The sequence below is a fragment of the Chiloscyllium plagiosum genome, unplaced genomic scaffold (assembly GCF_037043375.1).
Source record: "Chiloscyllium plagiosum isolate Xiang-an unplaced genomic scaffold, Cpla_swu_hap1 HiC_scaffold_7, whole genome shotgun sequence".
Lineage (NCBI taxonomy): Eukaryota > Metazoa > Chordata > Chondrichthyes > Orectolobiformes > Hemiscylliidae > Chiloscyllium > Chiloscyllium plagiosum.
Genome location: NW_028270145.1, coordinates 71843496 through 71866934, shown reverse-complemented (window position 1 = coordinate 71866934; position 23439 = coordinate 71843496). Strand labels below are relative to the sequence as shown.

Sequence of the window (23439 nt, the reverse complement as noted above, 5' to 3'; positions counted from 1 at the left end):
CGTCGTAAAATGTTCTCCACTGTCCACTGGAAAAGGATGCAGGCTGATGATCCGCTAAACAGCAGTCTTGTATATTTTTACAAATCTGTATGGGTGTTAATTATGGAATGTTCTGGGACTCCTCATCTAGGTGTAATTGCAAGTACACATGGCACATGTCCAGCTTTGTGAAGTACCCCCCCCGCCGTCCTTGCCACCAATTTCTCACACAAGTTCTCTGTAGGAGGGATTGGGAATTTATCCAGCTGCAAAGTGGTTTACTGTTTGCTTAAAAAACCCACAAAGACAAACTGGACCATCAGGCTTTCCACAAACTGCACTGGTTTGAGGATTCCTTCGTTTTCCAGCATTCTGATTGACACCTCTACTTTTGCCCATCAGGCAAATAGCACCTTGCAGAATCATGGAAATGCTTCCTGGTCATCATCATTGGCCCCTTTTGTTAGCCCCAAGCCTTTCCTGAAACATTCCTGGGTATTTCATTAGGACTTCCGGAGGCAGCCTTTTCTAGTTGAAAAATGTTGCGTCAACCTCGGTGAGTCTTTCTCAACCAATTTTGTGCCATCAAGCTTGGGCCCAAGCCCCAATGGTAACTGCACCAACTGCTTCTCGGAGCAAACTGGAACTGAAGTCGTATACTTAATCTGTAACAGTTCCCTGGTGTACGTTCTCAGTCTGGCTGAGGTCTTGCATAAACTTCAGGGTTGGGAGCCAGATCGAATCTTGTTAAAGATTTTGTTCAGCCTACTACTGCAACGGTATTGCCCTCATGAAAAGCAGTGAATATTTAATCAGACGTTTATTTTAATTGGTTCCGATTTGGATTTTGCTCAGCAATTTGATTAGATTCACTACAGTATGGAAACAGGCCCTTCGGACCAACAAGTCCACACCAACCCTCCGATGACCCATTCCCCTACCCTATATTTACCACTGACTAATACACCTAACACTATGGGCAATTTAGATTAGATTAGATTCAATTCTCCTACAGTGTGGAAGCAGGCCCTTTGGCCCAACCAGTCCACATCTACCATCCGAAGAGTAACCCACCTAATGCACCTAACACTATGGGCAATTTAGCATGGCCAATTCACCTAACCTGCACATCTTTGGACTGTGGGAGGAAACCAGAGCACCCGGAGGAAACCCACGGGGAGAATGTGCAAACTCCACACAGACAGTCGCCCGAGGCTGGAATTGAACCTGGGACCTGGCGCTGTGAGGCAGCAGTGCTAACCACTGAGCCACCGTGCCTACATTTAGGGGAACTTTCCAGGGTGTGGTCTCTCCTGGAAATCAGCTTCTGAGTTCTTTTACTCGAGTCAGGTCTTCATTGTATGTCTTGAGCCCACATGCTAGCAACAACTACAATGGCTTGCCGGTCCGAATCCTGAAGAATGTTTTAACCAATTGGCTGAGCTCAGTTTTGTGGGAGGCTGGCCTAGGGTGCATTGCTCATGATATGCCTTGCGTAACACTCTGTGGTTGTCTACACCCAAGTGATATTCCCCAAGCTCAGTCAAACAGAGAAAGGTGTCCATTTTGATTGGGATGCTTTGTGGCTCCCAATCTCCACTTGACACATTTTCTGATGACAAAGCCATTATAATCCCTGTTTGAAGTTTAGTTCGGCTTCAGCTAGTAGGCACTTCAACATGGATGCATCGTTAATCCATATACCAAATGGTATCTCGGCATCTTATTCAGGGGTATCCCAAATCACATGCCTCCGCCAGTATCGTCAAAAATCCAGATACAAGATCCCCTGGTTCTTGAACAGTTGAGTAAAACTGATAGCATCTCGGAATTAGAGGATGTTTGGGGTCCTAATATTCTTTAACTAAATCTAAAAAGGTTTAGTATCTGGTGCCTCAAGGAAAGCTAAGCTCCTAGTAACTGAAAATGTTGCAGATCCACAAGCAGTCAGAAGGATTACTCATTGCTTTTCAACTCCCCCAATGGCATTTGCCTGGAAGAAATATTGCATTCTTTCCAGATGTCTCTGCACAGTCTTTGCAGGATCACACAAGTCAAGTTTCCCGAATAAAGACATGATACTAGAAATGTTTGCCCCAACTCAAAGATTACCGTTGCAAGCTAACTTTCTTCAGGCACATACTGCTTTCTCTCATTGCCACAGAGACAATATCCTGTCACCAAGTCACCCTTTATTTGCAAGTGCACTGTACATGGGCTCTGACCAACCACCTCCAAACCAATCCGTAGACTGATGAGACCTTCTAAATCTCTTGTTTATTTTTTTTTCTTTCTTTTTCTTTTTTTTAACCCCCACACTACCACCTAAGTGCGGTAGTGCTTATTTTATCCCCAGCACCCATGGTGTGTGTGTGTGTGCAGGTGGGAGACACAGTGAAAGACACAAAGTGCACCAATCTTTATTCAATTTCCACCACCAGGAAGATAGGAAAACACCCGGGTAATCTCTTGTTTTTTTTTTTACAAGGGAGGGGAGCAGCAAAGCTAGGCCCCGAACCCTACCGTTCAACCATTTTACAGGGAGAGGAGGACAAACCTCAAATCCCAGTTCCACGTGTCCTCCCAGTTGTTTTTTTTTTTTTTTTTCTTTTTTCTTTTAACCCCCACACTACCACCTAAGTGCGGTAGTGCTTATTTTATCCCCAGCACCCATGGTGTGTGTGTGTGTGCAGGTGGGAGACACAGTGAAAGACACAAAGTGCACCAATCTTTATTCAATTTCCACCACCAGGAAGATAGGAAAACACCCGGGTAATCTCTTGTTTATACCTCTCGGCCAAGACTCCCTGATTGGCCCAGGTTAACAACCCCAAACCAGGATTTCATAGTCAATGAGATGCAGCTGGCTCTGGTTCAAGTCACTACAGCATCCTTTGTAGTTATCCTTGAACCTGAATAATGTTTGCACACAAAATAACAAATTGAATCTAGTCTCCAAATCACAGCATTAAATACTCAATTTTACTTACTGGTAGAATGCCATTCCTGTTTATTATGGCCAGTATTGCATTTTGGGTATGTTAGTAAACCACTGAGAATTACTGACGAGTTGAACCCGGTGAACAGGACATGCTGTTTATAATTTTTTTAAAATTAAAGTAATTTATGTCAAAATCTCTGAATTATGGTCATGATTTTAGTAAATGATAAAATCTCAGTATTCTATTTCTAATGATAAATTAGTTATCTTTGCACTTGGAATGAACCATTAATAATGAGACTTTAAGAGTTGGAACGTTGACTTGAATGGACCAAGATTGCACTTTTTAAACAATGGATTCTTGTCATTTTTGAACGAAGCCTCTTAATTTGATTGAGATTTAAGGCATTTATAATCTAGTAATGTGTCTGAGAATGTTCCTAGGTTGTGGCTTTTCTATAATAGTTATGCTACTCCATTATATTTCAGAAGTTTATCTTGAAATCCTAATGAATTACAGATGCGTGGAAAGTCTGCTTCCTCCAAACTTGACAAAACTACAAAGTTGCGCAAAAACTAAAATAGCATCAGCAGTATGTAGAGACTAGTAAAAAGAACATTGTTCTTATTAAGGATAATTGGATCACTGATACTGGCTCTGCATTTCACAGAAAACAATTGGGCTTTTAGCCTTCCTGTTTTGTTGAAGTTGTAGCTGGCTCTTGCCTGAGGGCTGAAGATTGTTCCCATCCTTTTTCAGAAACAGACGATCAGGATGCAGTTCTCTGTCTGTACAAGACTGAAAATGACTGTGTCATGAGGTTTACTTATTCAGAACACGACAGTGGAAAATCTGTTCTTACTGCTTTAAAGGAACCAGGTTTGTGTGTTTTCTATTTTTATGAATTCTCTCTCATACAAACTCAATCTCCTTTCCACCCACACACACATGCTTATGTTCTCACTCTGTTGCACAGCAGACACCTCGGATGCATCTGGTCAAACTTGTTTGCCTCATTGACTTTTGTGGTGTTTTATCATAGCTTGCTGCTAAGTAAGAAAATAAGTCACGTAGGAGGTTATCTCATATGTAATATGTGTTTTGTCTGTATATACAAAGTTTAAAAACTGAAAAGTAGTGTTATATGGAAATTCATAGTACCACTAATCAAAGGTAACATTTCAATATTCCTCGCTTCACTCATCTGATTTTTTTTCAGAGATAAAGGGGAATCATTTTTTTATCTGTTGTATTTGCAAGTCTCAATATTGTTTGATTCCCCATAGCACTTCATTTGGAAAATGTTTCAAATGTAATGACACATAAATACAAAATTGTCAGTTCTCAGTTTGTTGGATGTCATGAATTCAAATACTAATTCAGGACTTGAGTATATGATGAAAATTGGCACAGTACTGGTGGAGTATTTTTTTTTTGGATCAGGCACAAATTTGAAGGCACACCCTTCTTTGGGTGGATGTTAAAAATCCCATGGCATTTCCAAACCCACAAAGAAAGTAAATTATTTGATCCTTTTTTTTTTGTTTTACTGTTCATCATACCTAGTTGTGTTTGAGAAAAAGTTCAGTGAACATAAAAGCAACTGGTTGCTTTGAACTTTGGTTATCAGTGTGGAAAATTGTTTACAAATATAGCAGACAGTGAAGTATTTTGTGTGATGACGCAAATTAAGAATTTTAAATCTGTAATGCTCAACATCTCAATTGATGGATATCTCAGAGAATCATGTGAGAAACAGTCATGCTGCTCTAAATCTTTGAGAGTGCAGCTCTCATGCTGTGTTTTGACCTATTTCATCTCATTATGGAGAAGTGCAGTTCCCATCAGCAGTCATGAACTAAGCAGCTAACAAGGCAGCCAGGCTTTCTATTGTACAGAGACTCTAACTGGAATGTGCCTGACAGCCAATGTCATTTAAGGATAGAAAATAACCTGGTTCTGTGCCAGGGTTACGTGTTCCCTGACTGCTGAAATAAGAAATGTGTTACATAATATGAAAATTGTTGAGTGCACTGTTTACTTTTTGAGTGTGGCTACAAAACATACCTCATGCAAACCTTCATGGAGTGTTGTGGCTCTCGCTGCAAGTGACATCATACAATGTTTATATCTTCTGTCTTCATTAAAGGTTATATAAGTTAACTTTTCCATATCCCCCTAACCCTGTGCCGCATCCTCTTTCTGTCCACCTTCAGTTCTACATCCTTCAGCCTCAAACTTCAGATCAAATGCTCACTATGTTGCCACTGGCCTGCATCTTCCAGTCAACAATGATGCTGTGTACATGACAGGACCGTGTTCATTGTAACTGCTGGTGAAAAATTTCCCAATGCAATGCTATTGCCCATTTTTTTTGGTGTCCCCTAAACCTGGCTGCAGTAGAATTACATGTTGCAACATCTGGGAAAGCCCAGTTGATTGCAATAGAGTTAGTGGGAAATGTGAAGGTATGCCCCACTTTTTGCAGCAGAAAATGGATATTCACATATATTTGCAGGTATAGACTTTAAATGAATAAGGTGAGTGAATATGTATTTGATTGGAGATCATTGGATTGGATTGGATTGGAATGGGAAGATTTTCCATGTTCTTTGCAGCTTGCAACACATTATCGATGAGGATGAGCACCTCGCCAAGACCTTCCTTACGCCTCCACTTCTTGCCTTTAAACAACCTTTAAACAGATCATTGTTCGCAGCAAATGGCCCATCCTTCAGGAAAACATGGACCACAACACAGTACAACCCTGTCATGGCAACCACTGCAAGACATGTCAGAGTGTCGACATGGATACCACCATTACATGGGGACACCACCCACCATGTATGTGGCAGATACTCATATGACTCAGCCAACATTGTCTATTTCATACGCTGCAGGCAAGGATGCCCCGAGGCATGGTACATTGATGAGAATAAGCCGAAGCTAGGACAACGGATGAATGGACACCCTGCAACAATCACCACACAGGGACGTTCCCTCCCATTCGGGGAACACTTCAGCGGTCAGGGACATTCAGTCTCGGATCTTCGGGTGACCGTCCTTCAAGGCAGACTTCAGGATAGGCAACAATGCAGAATGGCTGAGCAGAGGCTGATAGCCAGGTTCGGAGCCCATGAGGATGGCCTCAACCGGGACTTTGGGTTTATGTCACACTACAGGTAGCCCCACTGCACTATACACTCTCTCATACACGCACATGCTCTTACATACTCTCACAATCACACAGACCCTTTCATATACACACACACTCTCCTCATACACTCTACACACTCACCCATGCACACATCCTCTCACACACCTCACAGGCTTATACTCCATCACACTCTCACACACTTTACCAAGCATGCACACATGCAAAAACACACTGTCTTTCTCTCATGCATGCGCACACACAAGTCTATGTAGTGAATTTGCATTTGCAGAATTACATTTTCAGACACATTCTATTTTGCTCAAAAAGCACACAACCTGCAGACTATAGTTCCACAGCTACCTGATGAAGGAGCAGCGGTCTGAAAGCTAGTGCTTCCAAATAACATCCGGTTTATAGTCCATTTGGTTTATGTGATTTATAACTTTGTCCACCCCGGCCCAAAACCAGTTCCTCCACATCATGGCCTTCATCAGTGAATGATTTACACCACTTTATCCTCTTACCACCGCACCCCTTCCAACTACATTGTGAGAGTGGGCAAGTCTTGGAGATGAATTTAATGAGGAAAATGAGAGATCATGAACTTTGGTAGGAAGAATCAGAATGCAGACTATTATTTAAATGGTTTGGAATTGCAACTTTTTTTTTTTTAAAGTGCAGTGCAGAGGGATCTAGGTATTCCTGTGTGTGAAACTCAACATTAGCAAGTAAGGACAGCAAGTAACTCAAAAGGCAAATGGCATTTTGGCTTGTAAGGAGGTTGAGTTTCAAAGTTGGGAGGTCTTGTTACAGCTATATTTGGTGAGGCCACACCTGAAATATCCGTGTACAGATTTTGTCCCCTTGTTTAAGAAAGGATGTACTGACAATGGAGACAATTCAAAAAATTCATATAGCTGATTCCTATAATGAAGGAGTTGATTTATCAAGAATGTCTAAACAAGTTAAGCTTTTATTCATTGGTGCTTATGAAGTTGAGTAGTGGTCTTCATGAAATAAATAAGATTGTGAGGGGTTGACAGGATAAATGTTGAGAAGGTGTTTCCACTACTGGAGTTATCTTGAATGAGAAGACATGGTTACAGAATAATAGACTTTTATTTAAAACTGAGGTGCAAAGAAATTTCTTCTCCCAGAGAGTAGTGAATGACTGGAAGTCAGACTATTGCGGAGGCTGGATCAGTACCTTCTCTTAAAATAAAATTTAAATATATTTTTGAAATACCAAAGAGTTGAGGCTCTAATGGCACAGAGGCGACTTGCACTAGTTCAGCCATGATCTTGGGGAATAGTGAGACACGCTTGAGGGTCCAAAATGCTCTTTTTTTTATGTTTCCCCCTCAACATAACCTTTCTATAGACCTTTGTTTTCCTCATTCCTTAATTACTTTGCTAATCCTCTTCCCACACAATCCCTGATTCAATCACCTTCAACCTAGCAACTTAACAATTCCTAGTCAACCTTTCTGACATTTTTTAAAATTCGTTCATGGGATGGGGCATCACTGGCTAGGGAATCATTATTGTCCATCTCCTAGTGCCGAGAGTACAGTTAAGAGTTGATCACATTGTAGCCAGACCAGATAAGAATGGCGGTTTCCTTCTTTAAAGGACATTAGTGAACCAGATGGATTTTTCCTCACATTCAGCAATGGTTTCATGCTCCTCATTAGACTCTTAATTCCAGATATTTATTGAATTCAAATTCTCCCATCTGCCGTGGCAGGATTCACACCCGGGTCCCCAGAACATTGCCTGGGTCTCTGGATTAACAATGCAGCAATAATATCAATATGCCCTTCTGATGGCTCTTGACAGTATTCTGGTCTTCAGTATATCTTGGCCCTGTGTCACAGACAGTTGGTTCCTCTCCTTCGGAAGCAGCACTGGATGTACTTAAACCATCTTTTCTCCCTGACATTAACCACAAATGCGAAGCAGGCAAATTACTCGTTCCTTGTTGTGCTTTAGAATGTGTGCACAACGTGCAGATGGATTAAAAATAGGTTTCTACCACTTGCCATTAGAAAGCAAAATTTACTTTCAATCTTCTGCCAATTTAATTTCCAATTTTCATCCTGCTTTCAGGAAGTTAACATTCTGCCTGAAATTAGTGAACCAAATGGCGTTTTCCTGACAATCGACAACAAATTCATGGTCGTCATTAGACTCTTAATTCCAGATTTTTATTGAATTCAGAATCTGCCATCTGCCAAGGCAGGATTCAAACCTGGGTCCCCAGAACATTATCTGGGCCTCTGGATTAACAGTCCATCAATAATAGCACTATGCTGTCGACTCCCCCTAGTGCTTCATGCAACCGAGTTGTTCAAGTGCTTACAGTGTTTCTCCTCCTGCACTGGGATCGTCATTGCACATCCTTTTCAATTAATACCCCAGCTTTTCTTTCCTTGATACCTACCCATGTTATTCTAACCATTTGGTTTGTCTCGAGCACCATCTTATTTTTGATTATGCGTAATTATCTCTCTGCCTTGATTAATCAGTTCATAGGCCAACCCTTCACTTGTTATTCAGTTGTTGACACTTTAGTCACACTATTTGACACTTCTGATCACCTGCAAGGCTTGTTATTCAGTCTGTCGACACTCCATTCACACTACAGTGGGCTCTGATATAACGTGATAGTTCTGATCTCGTGTGACCTTGAGTTTTAAGAAAACCATGCAATAGCCGCGCCATTTAAACTAATGGGGCTGGAATCATGTTATAGCCAATACAGGTAAGCAAAGTGCATGTTATACAAATAATTGTCGAAGTTATTCAAAAGCGTTAAAACCATTTTGCATTGAGGAAACATGGTTATAGCAGATTCTGGATTAGTGGTGCTGGAAGAGCACAGCAGTTCAGGCAGCATCCAAGGAGCAGCGAAATCGACGTTTCAGGCAAAAGCCCTTCATCAGGAATAAAGGCAATGAGCCTGAAGCATGGAGAGATAAGCCAGAGGAGGGTGGGGGTGGGGAGAAAGTAGCATAGAGTACAATGGGTGAGTGGGGGAGGGGATGAAGGTGATAGGTCAGGGAGGAGAGGGTGGAGTGGATAGGTGGAAAAGGAGATAGGCAGGTAGAACAAGTCCGGACAAGTCATGGAGACAGTGCTGAGCTGGAAGTTTGGAACTAGGGTGAGGTGGGGGAAGGGGAAATGAGGAAACTGTTGAAGTCCACATTGATGCCCTGGGGTTGAAGTGTTCCGAGGCGGAAGATGAGGCGTTCTTCCTCCAAGCGTCTGGTGGTGAGGGAGCGGCTGTGAAGGAGGCCCAGGACCTCCATGTCCTCGGCAGAATGGGAGGGGGAGTTGAATGTTGGGCCATGGTGCGGTGTGGTTGATTGGTGCGGGTGTCCCGGAGATGTTCCCTAAAGCGCTCTGCTAGGAGGCGCCCAGTCTCCCCAGTGTAGAGGAGACCGCATCGGGAGCAACGGATACAATAAATGATATTAGTGGATGTGCAAGTAAAACTTTGATGGATGTGGAAGGCTCCTTTAGGGCCTTGGATAGAGGTGAGGGAGGAGGTGTGGACGCAGGTTTTACAGTTCCTGCGGTGGCAGGGGAAAGTGCCAAGATGGGAGGGTGGGTTGTAGGGGGGTGTGGACCTGACCAGGTATTCACAGAGGGAACGGTCTTTGCGGAAGGCGGAAAGGGGTGGGGAGGGAAATATATCCCTGGTGGTGGGGTCTTTTTGGAGGTGGCTAAATGTTGGCGGATGATTTGGTTTATGTGAAGGTTGGTAAGGTGGAAGGTGAGCACCAGGGGCGTTCTGTCCTTGTTACGGTTGGAGGGGTGGGGTCTGAGGGCGGAGGTGCGGGATGTGGACGAGATGCGTTGGAGGGCATCTTTAACCACGTGGGAAGGGAAATTGCGGTCTCTAAAGAAGGAGGCCATCTGGTGTGTTCTGTGGTGGAACTGGTCCTCCTGGGAGCAGATACGGCGTAGGCGGAGGAATTGGGAATATGGGATAGTATTGTTGCAAGAGGTAGGGTGGGAAGAGGTGTAATCCAGGTAGCTGTGGGAGTCGGTGGGTTTGTAAAAAATGTCAGTGTCAAGTCGGTCGTCGTTAATGGAGATGGAGAGGTCCAGGAAGGGGAGGGAAGTGTCAGAGATGGTCCAGGTAAATTTAAGGCCAGGGTGGAATGTGTTGGTGAAGTTGATGAATTGCTCAACCTCCTCATGGGAGCACGAGGTGGCGCCAATGCAGTCATCAATGTAGCGGAGGAAGAGGTGGGGAGTGGTGCCGGTGTAATTACGGAAGATCAACAGACTGTATTTGTACTTATCTGTTGACACTCTTAATTGCCTGGAATTAACTTGCCATTATCTCTCAACTTGTATATTCCGTGCCTGTGCGCTTACCTGATGACGGAGCAGCACTTCAAACAATAGTGATTTTAAATAAACCTGTTGGATTGTAACCTGATGTCATGTGACTTTTGGTTTTGTTCACTCCAGCCACCACCAGTACCTCCACATCATGGTTTTCCTTTCCTTGTCATCAATGTCAGTTTCCAAGTATGCTTTTAACATTGAACTGCCCTCGTGAGGTTCTCAGGGATATGTTGACCAATGGTTTCCTGTCCTAATTCCGTCATATTTTCTTTGTAGATCAAACTTCTTTGGATTCCTCCATTTCATCATCTAAACCAACATCATGAGAGTCACCTTCCATGTTAACCGACAGTGCCCAATTCAGTTCCTATCAGGGCTTCCCTAGATCCGAGAACAATCTATATTCCATCAGGCTATCAAAAGCAGGACATTTCCTGCTTCTGCATATCGGACTTGAGAGACATGGTCATGGATGTTGGAATTTTCATTACAGGGTCAACATTGAGCCTGGCAACATTGAAAGAGTGCAGAGGCTGCCAAGTGTATGGTGTGGGGGTGGGAATCTGTACAGAAGATCTGCGTTTGTGCTCTAGTACTTATTTTCAAAAAGATAATAAAACAAAATACAGCTCTTAACACTCACAGCCACTATACCCATTGCATCCTTCATGCAAATCGTGTCGCAACGGCTTCAATACCTCATAGTCTCTATGTAGACCTATGCCTCTCCAGCCACTCCAAAATCCTCTTACACTCTATTCTAAACATCATGTCAACATAGTACACCAACCCATTTCCCCTCCACCATTACTCGTTGATCTTACGTTGATCATGGGCAGACCACAGGACACATGGAAAGATGAAATGAAATAACAACCTAAGTGTCTTTTGATGGGTTCACTATGTTAAAAATACTCCCACTCATAAAACAAATTCACTACATTTAACTTCCTTCAACTAGGTAATCTCTTATAACCACAACATTTCATTGAAGTGCACAATCGCTTATAAAAACATGCATTAGTCTTCGTGATCCCACTTCAATGAGTCTATAACCACTTAAAACTGTTAATCAAATTGTGAAATGACAGCTATACTGCAATAATAATAGAAGATTGTGAATTCAGTCATGCAGGACTAATTCAGTAATGGTAGCTCTCAAGAATAGAGTGAAATAGCCAGAATGTTTTCAATGCTTCATACATTTTTGTTCAAGGATTTGACAGTCAGGAGTTTTAAATACCTTGACAACTTGACATTTTTTCTTTCGTGCTTTTGACAAGTCTGTTCCCTGTTCCTAAACCTGGGCCTGTTGGGTCTGATCTGGTCACATCGTGTTTCACGTGCCTGGACTACCAAAAGCAGATGTGACCGAAGATAGCTGATGGTTTATATGGATAGCTGTCTTCATGAAACATAAATGTACAAAACACAACCTTGTCCCATACCGAATCCTTGCAAAATTATAGGTCCACGTTTCCTTGGGGACCTCTAAGACAATAACACATAGGAGTAGTCATAAACCAATCAGCCCATTGAGTCAGCTCTGCCATTCAATGAGATCATGGGTGAACTGATAATCTTCAACTCCACTTTCCTGCCTTTTCCACATAATCCTTGGTTCTCTTACTGATTGAAAATCTCTTTAGATCAACCTTGAATACAACAAATGATCCAATAAAGAATTTCATAGATTCAATGCACTTTGAGAAGAAATTCCTCCTCATCTTTTCTTACATGAGAACATTTTATTCTTAGAATATGCTGTTTAGTCCTAGAATCTTCCAAAAAGGGCAACAACCTGTATCTTTATCTACCCTGGCAGGTTTCTCAGAATCTTGTGTGTTTCAATAAGGTTGCCTCTCATTCTCCTAAACTGCAATGAGTACAAGCCCAACCTACTCAGTTAATCCATATCTTGAAATCTTTTCTATACTGCCTGCAAAGTCAGCATGCCTTTCCTTAGATAAGGAATTTAAAAGTGTTCAGAGTTGATTTTTGGACTCCTGCACCTTTTTTGGAATGAAGCTTTTATTATTGCAAAAATCTCAAACCTATTATAAACCAACTCATCCGCCGACATTTCCGCCACCTCCAAACATACCCCACCACCAGGGATATATTTCCCTCCCCACCCCTTTCCGCCTTCCACAAAGACCGTTCCCTCCGTGACTACCTGGTCAGGTCCACACCCCCCAACAACCCACCCTCCCATCCTGGCACCTTCCCCTGCCACCGCAGGAATTGCAAAACCTGCGCCCACACCTCCTCCCTCACCTCCATCCAAGGCCCTAAAGGAGCCTTCCACATCCATCAAAGTTTTACCTGCACATCCACCAATATCATTTACTGTATCCGTTGCTCCCGATGCGGTCTCCTCTACACTGGGCAGACTGGACGCCTCCTAGCAGAGCGCTTTAGGGAACATCTCCATGACACCCGCACCAATCAACCACATCACCCTGTGGCCCAATGTTTCAACTCTCCCTCCCACTCTGCCGAGGGCATGGAGGTCCTGAGCCTCCTTCACCGCCATTCCCTCACCACCAGACGCCTAGAGGAAGAACGCCTCATCTTCCGCCTCGGAACACTTCAACCCCAGGGCATCAATGTGGACTTCAACAGTTTCCTCATTTCCCCTTCCCCCACCTCACCCCAGTTCCAAACTTCCAGCTCAGCACTGTCCCCATGACTTGTCCTACCTGCCTATCTTCTTTTCCACCTATCCACTCCACCCTCTCCCCCCCTCCCCTGACCTATCACCTTCATCCCCTCCCCCACTCACCTATTGTACTCTATGCTACTTTCCCCCCACCCCCACCTTCCCCTCACCTATCTCTCCACCCTTCAGGCTCTCATTCCTGTATTCCTGATGAAGGGCTTTTGCCCGAAACGTCGATTTTACTGCCTCTCGGATGCTGCCTGAACTGCTGTGGTCTTCCAGCACCACTAATCCACTAAATGGTGTTAGGATGTGGCTGTTCTAGAACTGTATGTAGTTGAAAAATGAAAAATTGAAGCTGTAGCTTTTGGTCCATCCCAGATTTTCTGATTGATTCCATCCTTCTGCTGTGCTATTTGCTTAGGCTGAATTAGATGGTCGATGGTCATTCTTAACTCAGAGCTGAAGTTCAAGCCCCATACCATCCATTATCAAAAATATTTTCACTCTTGAAGCCAATTTCAACAAGAGGTTGTAGTTTTTATAAAATACTTTTAGTAACAACAGTGTTTTACAGGAAATGTTCCAAAAATAAAATGAGTATTTATTGCTTGGTACTAGACTTTGAATTCTGTTTTTGCAGAATGAAGTAGACCTATTGAGCAATTCTTTTATTTAATGGTCTGTTCTTATTTTACAGAATGTGCAAGTGAAACTGATCCAGTAACCGTATTGATAGCTGTAGTTGGTAGTATTTTGACAGTGGGCATTGTTTTGCTTGCCATTTGGAAACTGATTGTCACTATTCATGATAGAAGAGAGTTCGCCAGATTTCAAAATGAAAGGTCCAGAGCCCGATATGAGATGGTAAGACTTTTAAGTTATGTATCAATATTTGAGACTTGCTATAGGAATTGTTGAGCTAATGATGTATTGGCAGGTAACCAATGACTTTTGAACACAGATGTCAGAGTCCTACAATATTTCTGCAATACCTATGAGTTTAAAATTAATTGATGTCTTATTTCCTTTTCTATTCATCAGATTCTTTCAGTCTCTTCAGCTAAATCTTTCTTTACTGGAAACTAGACAATAGACATTTCTCCAAATGTAAAAACTCTGTAAAAAGATATTTGCAGATTTTGACATGTATTAGGAGAACACGTGATATGATCAAAACTGATGTTACTGTTAGACAAGTCAGCTTCCAGAATGAAATCTGGCTTGTAGACCATATTTTGTTATTTTTTTTCCAAATTAACATGATAGCCTTTCTCTGAAACATAGCACACCAGGTCGAAGATTTGGTTTTAACCATTAATACCTAAAGGTTCATAGCTCCTTGAAAGTGGAGTCGCAGGTAGATAGGATAGTGAAGAAGGTGTTTGGTATGCTTTCTTTTATTGGTCAGAGTATTGAATACAGGAGTTGTGAGATCATGTTGTGGCTGTACAGGACATTGATTAGGCCACTGTTGGAATATTGCGTGCAATTCTGGTCTCCTTCCTATCGGAAAGATGTTGTTAAACTTGAAAGGGTTCAGAAAAGATTTACAAGGATGTTGCCAGGGTTGGAGGATCTGAGCTGTAGGGAGAGGCTGAACAGGCTGGGGCTGTTTTCCCTGGAGCGTCAGAGGCTGAGGGGTAACCTTATAGAAGTTTACAAAATTATGAGGGGCATGGATAGAATAAATAGACAAAATCTTTTCCCTGGGGTGGGGGAGTCCAGACCTAGAGGGCATAGGTTTAGGGTGAGGGGGGAAAAGATATAAAGGAGACCTAAGGGGCAACGTTTTCATGCAGAGGGTGGTGCATGTATGGAATGAGCTGCCAGAGGAAGTGGTGGAGGCTGGTACAATTGCAACATTTAAAAAGCATTTGGATGGGTATATGAATAGGAAGGGTTTGGAGAGATATGGGCCGGGTGCTGGCAGGTGGGACTTGATTGGATTGGGATATCTGGTCGGCATGGACCGAAGGGTCTGTTTCCATGCTGTACATTTCTATGAATCTATAAAAGACAAAATTGTTTGCCTAACCCTAACAATGTTACCCAGATTCTTTTCTGTATCACATTTAGCAATTTCTACATCAAACATAGTACTTTTGTGAGATACAATCTGCTTTGCATTCAGTCTGCTACTGACTTGCTCAACTGCTGATTTTTGTTTTTGTGAGAGAATGGGCCTGGTCTTCAAATTTTGACCAAAGCTGACTGTCTGGAGGCCTCTGCCATCTTCAGATTGCACTTAACACAGGTTCTCCCCAGTGAGTTAGAGGTCACAAAAGAGAATGTGAGGTGCTCAAATGAGCTGGTTGCAGAATAGAGTATTTTTGTGAATTTAGTAGGTGCTCACCTAAACCATAAAATTAAACACATCTTCGGCCTTTGAATTAGTGGTTGGGCAATAATTGGAACAATGCGAAATTAATTCATGCAAGTTCTATCTTATTTGGTTGGTCCGTGGTTTTGGTGGGACAAAAAAACTGCATAAGATTCAACTTTTAAGTTCTCTTTGTTAACTCTCACTTTGTTTTCCCTTTCAGGCAACCAATCCACTGTACAGACAACCCATAACCACACATACTGTGGAGATTCTTTCAACAATGCATAACATATCTTACAATGGTATAGTTGACTGAAATTAGGGAGTAGGACTGCAGTGATAACTGTGCCATCAATTTGTACCTAACTGGGATTTCGTTCCTGAATTTGGCAACTGGAAATTCTGCCATTCGTCCTTGGTTGGCAAGGTTGAAATAAACTGCATTCTGCACAGAAGAAGACTCGGTACTCGGCATCTGCCTGAATTAGACAAAATATCTTAGAATTGTGTGCTTTGGACTATTGACTATTATTCTTGGACAAGAAAATATTTCATTAGGTTTATTGCCTAGATATGGGATGATGGAAATAAAAATTGCAACTTTTTTGGCACAGGTAAACTTTTCAAGAAAGCTTGTTTTAATATGACAAAAAATATAAAGCTTGGGACTTTTAAGGCTTTTTTAAATAACAAAGTTGGTTACATTAAATCTGTGACAAATGTTTTTAGCATAACAAAAACTAACAAGTAGTTAATATGAGCACAATACCTCTGAATTGAGCAGAAATTGGCATTTTCTACTTATATCTGCTTAGCAGAAATAAAACCATATGGTAACATTACTTTGATTGTAGAAATATCGGGATAGTCTTCACTGATTCCACCAGCTGAAAACAGTATGGTAACACCCTAAAATAACAGGATAATGCTTCCTGCCTTGTTACTATTTCCAATCTGGTTGCTGCCAAGTTCAGACAGATGAATCGTGAGTCAGGCTGTAGACCATTTTATGAAGCACGGGTTCAGTGTTGTACCACGATTGTTATTTTAGTATTGCATTTGTAAACGCCACCCAGTATCGAGTGGCAGTCCAACTTGAGTGAAACTATGTGTAAATAACTTTAAGTTTGACATTGTGGAGCTGTAAGGAACAGGAATGCTCCTCACTTGGGTCAGCATAAAGGGACTGGCCCCCTGCCACATGTGGTTTTCTTCCATCTTAAACTGCCTCCCTGCTCTTTTCAGGGCTAGATTGAATTTGCATTGATGGCCATCAGATTGCCCAATTTTGCTGTGGCCTAGAGTGACTGGGCTGCCACAGAGTATTCATTTTTGCTTGCTGCTTTCTGGCCCTGTGATAATGAAGTAGGTAAAAAACAAGGACTGCAGATGCTGGAAACAAGGACAGAACCCCCCTGGTGCTCACCTTTCACCCTACCAACCTTCGCATAAATCACATCAACCGACAACATTTCCGCCACCTCCAAACGGACCCCACCACCAGGGATATATTTCCCTCTCCACCCATTTCTGCTTTCCGCAAAGACCGTTCCCTCCGTGACTACCTGGTCAGGTCCATGCCCCCAACAACCCACCCTCCCTTCCTGGCACCCTCCCTTGCCACCGCAGAAATTGCAAAACCTGCACCCACACCTCCTCCCTCACCTCCATCCAAGGCCCCAAAGGAGCCTTCCACATCCATCAAAGTTTCACCTGCACATCCACCAATATCATTTTATTGTATCCGTTGCTCCCAATGCGGTCTCCTCTACATTGGGGAGACTGGATGCCTCCTAGCAGAGCGCTATAGGGAACATCTCCAGGACACCCGCAACAATCAACCCCACCACCCTGTGGCCCAACATTTCAACTCCCCCCTCCCACTCTGCTGAGGACATGCAGGTCCTGGGCCTCCTCCACCACCACTCCCTCACCACCCCACGCCTGGAGGAAGAACGCCTCATCTTCCGCCTCAGAACACTTCAACCCCATGGCATCAATGTGGATTTCATCAGTTTCCTCATTTCCTCTTCCCCCTCCTCACCCCTGCTCCAGCCTTCCAGCTCAGCACCGTCCCCATGACCTGTCCTACCTGCCTATCTTCCTTTCCACCTATCCACTCCACCTTCCTCTCTGACCTTCATCCCCACCCCCATTCACCCATTGTACTCTTTGCTACCTTCCCTCACCCTCCTCTCTGACCTATCACCTTCATCCCCACCCCCACTCACCTATTGTACTCTATGCTACTTTCTCCCCACCCCACCCCCCTTCTCATTTATCTCTCCACTCTGCAGGCATCCTGCCTCCATCCCTGATGAAGGGCTTTTGCCTGAAACGTCTTATCTTCCTGCTCCTCGGATGCTGCCTGACCTGATGTGCTTTTCCAGCAGCACTCTAATCTAGCCTGTGATAATGAAGCCTATCCCTCAAAATGGACTATACCTCCTTGGAAGTATCCTACACAACTGGCAGCCCAAGCCTCCCCATTGTAATAGTTTACCTCACTGTGCCACAGCTATTGTTTCCTGATTGGCTATACTAGGCTACTGATGCAAAATATCAATGTTATATAATTTTATACTAGTTAAAGAGTTTGTAGAATTTTATTCATTGAAGTCCTGATGAGACTTGTGAAAGGTGACTGATTGTGTCAACATTCTGGCATTAATGCTTGTTATTTTGTTTGATTCTTTTACGCATGAAGAATAGCATGGATAGCACTGTGCTATTAAAGTGCTCTGGAACAGATTTCATTTCGGTGACATGAACTGCCTTGTACTTTCTAAAATGTTAATGTAGTCCAGTTATACAGCATCTTTACTTGTAAAACCATGTTAACACAGAAAATAGCACTTTCAAAAATTATTTCAGTTAATCAACTTGACATCAGTAATACAATATGATAATCCAAATTTCTTTTTGCTTACAGTCCTACAGTTTCTCCTTATGTACTTTCTATAAACCTTTGCTGTTCATTGGTTGCAACAATTCAACTTTGGTGTCATATTCTGGTTGTCTAACCGTTCATGTGGCATGAATCAATATGTTTTGTTTTAAAAAACGTTCTTGGGTATAGTAGTGCCAATCCTCATCAACATAAGATGCCCAAGAAATGAATTGGTGCCTTAGGTTAACCTATACCCCCTGAGAATTGTGGTCGTTGTTAAATATAGCCAGTATTACATATTATTTAGCAGGGTATTTGGTTCCTGTTGATTTTGAAGTACCACATTCTCTCTGACTGCCAGTGATTTAATACACAACTCATGTAAATTAATGGCAAAGAACTTCAAAAAAAAGGATCAAGTAAAAGTGTAAGTGCCTTCCTCCAAGTGACTTAAATAAATGAAGCATCCCCTTCTAAGATTATAATTAGTATTTTGTAAACATGATAAAGTTAGAGGATAAATTAGTTAACTCGTATTTTTAAAATAAGTTTTATGAATAGGAGTATGAATTTTTTTTCTGTATTTGTGCCCATGGGAGACTACCTCAATCACTACGAGCACACACTATCTGAAGTTTTATCTAAATCTGACATATTTTGGGAGTTCTATGAATTTGGAAAATCTATTTAATGGAATCAAGCACAAAAAACTATGCTAAATCTACACAAATACTTGGTTAGGCTACAATTAGAATGGTACATTAACTTTCAAGATTGTACTTTGGGAAGGGTGACAATTCAATCAAAATAATTTTAAAAACTTGAGACATGATACACTGTTCATATTAGAACAGAGAAGATTGAGGAATCAGTGTTCAAATTATGAAAGGATTAGTAAGATACAGAATAAAGACATTTTCATTAGTAATTCAGTAACTAGAGGGTATATCTTTGGAATTGGCATGAAAGAACAAAGGGATAGTTGAGAGACTTTTACACAGGGAGTTGTTTGAATGTAGTTTAACCTACTAGATACTAGGTGAATGAAGAGTACATTTACAAGATGTATAATCCTGGACCAGACTGCCAAATTTATTTTATGATGAGACTTGCATTCAGTAATTTTCAAAGCAGAAAAAGAGTGAGATCCCAGGTACTTAGAGAATAAAGCCCCAAGATTCCATGGTTTTGAAGACTCAATAATGAGTGTTGCTATACAAAGAGAAAACAGTAAGTAACCTGTAATATATGTAACTTAATATGTATACCTGAGGGGAATATGTGTAACAGACATGTTATGTTCAAACAACACACAGAGCATATCAAGTAGTAAATGCAATTTCTCAGCAACGTGCTCCCAGATGTTAGTGACACTGAATTGCTAATTCTCCTTCAGATTTTCTGAGGGGTTTCTGTTGTTCTTGTTAAAGACTTAGCTTCAGAACTTCTTCATAAATTTTCTGTCCCAGACTGTTTCAAAATGGCTCACATTCTGGTAGTTCACTCTCCCACCTGGGACAATGATTCTGGATATCTACTCTCTCATTTAATCGGCAGCAAAATTTCAGCTTGTTCACGGGCAGCCAGCTTCGTCAAGCTGGCTCTGCCTTCCTTTCTCCAAGGTTAAAAATCACACAACACCAGGTTATAGTCCAACAGGTTTAATTGGAAGCACTAGCTTTCAGAGCACTGCTCCTTCATCAGGTGGTTCTCCAAGCTTTGATCTTGCTCAGCTGCACAAAGCAAATCCTCTGTTCATTGGCTTCCTTCACCCTCACATTCAGCTGCACTGAACTATTAATGGCACATGGCTTATTCTGAATCCCACAGTTTCCAGAATCTTCTCCTGAGCCATAAACCCAAAATGTAGTTGCACTCTTGTGTCTCCTCTGACTTCTCCTGAATCTTGGTGGTTCAGAGCCTACTATAGCAGCACCATTTCAGAATGAAGCCTCTTCTCCCTGCTTCTAAGAAACTGACTGACCAGCAGCCTGAAGGCAAAAAAAGCTGCTTCCTGACTGCCTTGATCCAAATGACTAAATGGACAGTTCAGTGACACATTGAAAACCTCTCAATAACCCTCACTTTGTTCCTAATCAGAATTGAATGTGACTGCTATTTTAAAACATCAAATATCCCCACTCCTTGGAACTCTGTTGGTTGAATGCTACCATTTGCACAAGTTGCTGGCTTGCACAGTATAAATTGCATACAACAAAACAACATGCAATAAATGGACTGCAATAGTTCCAGAATGCAGCTCACCTTCTCAAAGACTGTTAAGGAGAGGAAGTAATTACTGGTCTTACCAGTGATGTTCAATTTCTATGAACAAGAAAAGATTATTAGTGAAAATGGTTTCCATCATAAAAAGAATTGAGTAGATATTTGGAAAGTAGGGAACATAAGATCATGTGTTTAGACAGCTGCCTCAAGTGCAATGGACCAAATGGCCACTTTCTGTGCTGTAATATTATGATTCTAGGTTAGTTTTTTTTATTTCTATAAACTTTTCTTTACCACAATTGTTTCGCTGTAAAATTCTAGTGACCTTTATCAATCAATACATTGTTTTCCAATTATATTTTTTCCTTGATGTATTAAACTTGAATGTATGAAACATTTAAAAAATTAATATAGCACAGAAGGAGGCTATCCCTCTATTGTATGTGCACTGGCTTTTTCAAAGTGTTTTCTCATTAGTCCCACACTCCTTCCTGGATTTCCTCTAATAGTGCTGCATGTTTCTTTGTGAATATACCCAGGTTTAAAGTTAGTACAGAATCTGTTTCTTAAGCATCCAAGTTTAATTAAAACATTAATGATGTTCAAACTAAGTTTGGAAAATGCAAAAAAAATCTGCAAGATGTTTTGCAAAACACTATCGGTGCTTGAGGAAAATAACAAACGAAAACAATCATTTCCTGCCTCTAGTAAGTGAGATTAGTGTTTCTGTCTGTCACTTTTAAAACAGGTTTTAATTGTGATTGTTTACAAAATGGCTCGACTTAAAATATTAGATTTCTCATAATACTAGCTGGCATCTTATGCCTATTATTAATTAATCTATTTATTTCCTCATGAAGGTTTTCAGTTTCACTGAAGTTGAATGTTCCAGACATAGAAAATGGTTTCAACAAAGGGATTTAGCCAGCTCACTGTATTGCTAGAACTCTCCCTTCATGGACTTTATCCTGTCACCTTTGTGCACATTAGGAAACAGCTCGTGGATTGTAAAGGTGTACCGGCACGTAGTGAAATGATTCAGTTGTCAAAATGTTCACTACCTTACTAGAGAGTGCACTGACTTTTCAAGAATTCAGATTTCAGTTCAAGCTGAGGAAGAGATCAACCATGATATTGTTGAGTATTAGACCAGGTTCGAGGGGCAATATTTTTATTCTTTCATGGGATTTAAGTGTCGTTCACACTGCCAGCCATATGTTGCCCATTCCTAATTGCCTAAAAACAGAGTGGGAGTAATTAGTGCCCATAATTAGGGAGAAGTTATGAGTCAACCATATGTGGTCTACTCCAGCACTTATTTCTCTTATGCAGATTCCACTGAATAAATCACTAAAAACACGAGACTGATACAAAAAAATTATAAAGCTAATGAAATGTAGTTTTTAACTTTAAGGGACTGAAATACAAAGGGATGAACATGATTGTTTTGAACTGTTCTGGTTAAAGCAGGAATACTGTGGCTACAGGATCAGGACAGAGACTGGAAATTCTGTAATGAATAATTCAACATTCAATGTCTATCCACCAAATGCAAAACATAATCGGGAATCTGATTAAATGCTCTACACGTACCTAGATGAGTGCAGCTTTAACAGCAGTCTAAATATTAGACAGTCAAAGTGTGGAGCTGGAAAAACGCAGCAGGTCATGCAGCATTCGAGGAGCAGAGAGAATCGACGTTTCGAGCATAAGCCCTTCGTCAGGAATAACACTTCAATGGTAAAACAGCCTGATTGATCAGAATGCTATTCAACACCTTAAATATTTACTCTCTTCACTAAAGAACAGGGACTCGAGTTTTGTATCATTTACAAGGTGCACTTTTGCAACTTATCATGGTTCCGTCAGCACCTTCCAAATTTGTGTGACCTAAAAGAGCACCAAAGACAGCAGATACATAGGAGCACCATGACCTACAAGTTTCCCTCTAAGCCACACAATGCTGACTTGGAACTACATCACATTCCTTCACCGTTCCTGGTTCAGAATAGTGGTACTCTGTGGGTGTGCATGCAATAAATGGACTGCAATAGTTCCAGAATTCAGCTCACCTTCTCAAAAACTGTTAAGGAGAGGAAATAATTACTGGTCTTACCGTGATGTTCAATTTCTACGAGCAAGAAAAGATTATTAGTGAACAACATCCTTGTAGTACTAAACATTTTCTCATCAGAGCCACAATTCCCTGGCCAAGCTATTACACTGCAGTTATTACAATAGTAATAATGTGGGAAATTGACCGGATATTATGCTTGGGCAGTATATATGCATAGCTTTGGCCATCCATGAGATGCTTCATTCCAGGCATCAAGATTTCACTGGGTACGATGTAGCCTAGTTAACTCTGATGATCCTGTAGCCATCTCTAAGCGGTTTTTGTCCTTTCCTGACCTAAGGTCCCCAGTAAATAAGATTAATAACTACTTAAACCCAATTGAAAGGCGGTACCTCCAACAGTACAGCGTCCTTTCTGTAACTTGACTTAACTGCTACCCTAACCTTTAGTTCACAATTTTTTCACTCAGAAGCGAAATTGCTGCTGTAGATGCACAATTGACACCTGTCGATATCATACTTTGCCATTAATCACAATCTCAACTGAATCCACCAGATCAACACTGGGAATGCAGAAATTGGGTTCTCCATGATGAATAGCTTACTTGAGTCCCTTCAGTGATTGTCTACTGATAACTTTTCCTGTAGGAAGGTAGATGAAGACCAGAAATTCGGAAAACAAGTGATATACGTCAAGCAATTTACATGAATCTATGAAGGCACATCATAGTAATATGTTTCTAATTCAAAAGATTTTTATGTGACAATATCAATGTGTTTGGAAGGCACTAACAGGGCATATCGGCAGCTACTACTGTC

The 23439-nt window shown here is 41.6% G+C and overlaps 1 protein-coding gene across 6 annotated transcripts in view; it reads left to right on the top strand.

Annotated features, from left to right (window-relative positions):
- The window catches only part of itgb5 (integrin, beta 5), a 142056-nt gene extending 120911 nt beyond the window's left edge, over positions 1-21145 (top strand). For 4 of the 6 annotated variants that reach the window (XM_043693954.2, XM_087989119.1, XM_043693953.2 and 1 more), the window contains 3 exons: positions 3681-3800; positions 13803-13969; positions 15649-21145. In XM_043693954.2, the coding sequence (XP_043549889.1) occupies positions 3681-3800; positions 13803-13969; positions 15649-15744 (383 nt within the window). In that variant the 3' untranslated portion in view covers positions 15745-21145. Of the gene's footprint in view, positions 1-3680; positions 3801-13802; positions 13970-15648 lie in introns of those variants that run through there. The other 2 variants (XR_015757708.1, XM_087989118.1) reach the window with 2 other exon arrangements.
- Positions 21146-23439: the final 2294 nt, after the last annotated feature.